Source organism: Chiloscyllium plagiosum, unplaced genomic scaffold (assembly GCF_004010195.1).
Source record: "Chiloscyllium plagiosum isolate BGI_BamShark_2017 unplaced genomic scaffold, ASM401019v2 scaf_1774, whole genome shotgun sequence".
NCBI lineage: Eukaryota > Metazoa > Chordata > Chondrichthyes > Orectolobiformes > Hemiscylliidae > Chiloscyllium > Chiloscyllium plagiosum.
The window spans coordinates 11,172-13,730 of NW_025214581.1; the positions used below are offsets into that span (position 1 = coordinate 11,172).

At 47.3% G+C, this 2,559-nt stretch overlaps 1 protein-coding gene across 1 annotated transcript in view; it reads right to left on the bottom strand.

The window, feature by feature from the left end:
* LOC122547946 (serine/threonine-protein kinase TAO2-like) overlaps positions 1-766 on the bottom strand; it is a gene marked incomplete at its 3' end in the record, with an annotated part of 11,818 nt that extends 11,052 nt beyond the window's left edge. The window contains exons 1-2 of the mRNA XM_043686508.1: positions 527-766; positions 81-160 (exon numbers count right to left, since the gene is read on the bottom strand). Of these exons, the coding sequence (XP_043542443.1) occupies positions 81-160; positions 527-658 (212 nt within the window). The remainder of the gene's footprint in view (positions 1-80; positions 161-526) is intronic.
* Between the last annotated feature and the right edge of the window lie 1,793 nt (positions 767-2,559).

Consider the following 2,559-nt stretch of genomic DNA (forward strand, 5'->3'; position numbering starts at 1 on the left):
CCCAACCTGACACGTTCCTCCCCTCCTCTCCCTTCACCCCCACCCCTCTCTCTCTCTCCCTCCCCTCTGCCCAGGCCTACTGCGTTACCTCGTTGGACTGCTTCCCGCTGTACGACATCTTTTTAATTGCGACCACCTCACTGCTTCGCATATCCCTCGCCTGGAGGAAGACAGGAAGAGACAGAGGTAAGTGACGGGTAGTGCTGAGGGGACAAGGGAATGAGGAGAGCAAGCCGAGGGAAGTAGGTGACAAAAGAGTGAGCAAACAAGGTAGGGGTTGGACGGAATGGTGTAGGAGCTGGGGGGGAACCGGTGAGCCCGGGGGCGAACGGTCAAAAGGCAGAGGAGGGGAAGTAGTGATCACGGTAACCCACCCCTCCCCCGCCACGACCCCCATTGCTGGATATAACTTTGCTCGCTGAGCTGGAAGGTTCGTTTTCAGACGTTTCGTCACCATTACTAGGTAACATCATGTCAGTCAGTCACCAGTGAAGCCCCCCCCCCACCGACCCTAAAGATTACTCACAAAGTAGACGGCTCCGAAACTGCCATGTCCGATCTCCCGCAGGTCGACAAACAGTTTCTCCGGGTCATCTTTGTAGAAGAGTTCAGCCACCTCGGGGTCTTTGAGACTTCCAGGCCGAGCGCTGGTCAGCATCCTGGAGAGCGGGCCGTGTCCGGGCTCAGTGCCCAGCGTCTCCGACCCTGAGGGGGTGGGTCACTGCATTCACACCCCTGCCCTACACACAGCGTCACATAGAGAGCTGGAGACAGAGACACAGAGCGATTACAAAAGGGGTTTTATCCCCTCACTGGCCCTAAATGACTGACTGGCTGAGCATTTTACAGCCACTAACATTGATTCGCAATGAAATCCAGATTTTTACCCATTGCCACGTGGTCCCAGAACGTTAGCCGGAGGCTCTGACAGTGCAGTATCACAATTACCTCCCTACCCAGCCCCATTACTCATCACATTCTTCCAGCTGTTTAATACTCATTATTCCCCAATTCACTTTTCCCTTATTCCCCAGAACTAATTCCCAATTAACTCCCCAATTCATTCTCCGTAATTCCTCCCGATTTAAATCCCCCACCATCCCCCGATTGAGTATTTAAGGATTCTGGGTAATCCAAGATGGAGGATGGGAAACATTTCTGGCTGTAAGAGCTGCTGCTTTTTTGAGGTATTTTAGGTGTTGGAGGTGATTTCCTCAAATTCCAGGAGCAGCAATTCCTGTTTTATATGCTGTTGTGTTGTTTTGGAACTTTGGGGAAAAAAGTCAAAACAACAGCAGTTTTAACACAGTGAACCTTCATAGTTACTGCCTTTGCTGTTTGAATTCATATATCACTGGACATTGGAGTGCATCTGGGAAAATTAACAAACAGGGAAATTCACAACTGATCTTGGAGGAACTGTTTGAGTGAAGTTCATAGCACAGAAGCAGATAAGTGTAGTTTTTAAGTGTGACCTACAGAAAGTCTGCAGTAGTGAGTAGAGTGGGTTCTTTCTTGATTATATTATTTTTGAGATATGTCTCTTGATTAAACTTAAAATATGAGGCATAACTATTAATTTAACCTGGGGCAGTGTTTTGTAAAGGAATAAGACGGTGTTATTTTCTGGGTCTGTAGATTGTGAAGGAGCAAAAATGGCCTTTAGTAGAGTGATATACGCTTCTTGTCAGATGTGGGAGTTTAAAGAGAGTTTAAGGGTTACTGCGGATTATATCTGCAATAAATGCTGTTGGTTGCGAATCTTATCAGATCGAATGGATTGGTTGGAGAGACAGTTAGAAACAATGAGGAATTTGCAACTGTATGTGATGGATGGCAGTTATAGGAAGGGGGCAGGGGGATGTCTCAGATATAGTCACATAGATGGGGTAACTCCAGGAAAGGTAAGAGGTAGGCAGCTAGTGCAGGAGCCTTCTGTGGCTATACCCATTTCAAACAGGTATACTGTTTTGGAAAATGTAGGGGGTGATGGATTCTCAGGGAAACGTAGCACAGACAGCCAAGTTTCTGGTATTGAGACTGGCTCTAATGCAATGAAGGGTGCGTCGGCTTCCAAGAGATCAATTGTGTCAGAGGTACAGACAGACGTTTCTGTGGCTAGCAGCGAAAAATCAGAATGGTGTGTTGCTTCCCTGGTGCCAGGATCAAGGATGTCTCAGAGAGGGTGCATAGAACATAGAACATTACAGCGCAGTACAGGCCCTTCGGCCCTCGATGTTGCGCCGACCTGTCATACCAATCTGAAGCCCATCTAACCTACACTATTCCATGTACGTCCATATGCTTGTCCAATGACAACTTAAATGTACTTAAAATTGGTGAATCTACTACCGTTGCAGGCAAAGCATTCCATACCCTTCCTACTCTGAGTAAAGAAAAACTACTTCTGACATCAGTCCTAAATCCATCATCCCTCAATTTAAAGCTATGCCCTCTCGTGCTCGCCGTCACCATACTTGGAAAAAGGCTCTCCCTGTCCACCCTATCTAACCCTCTGATTATCCTATATGTCTCTATTAAGTCACCTCTCAACCTTCT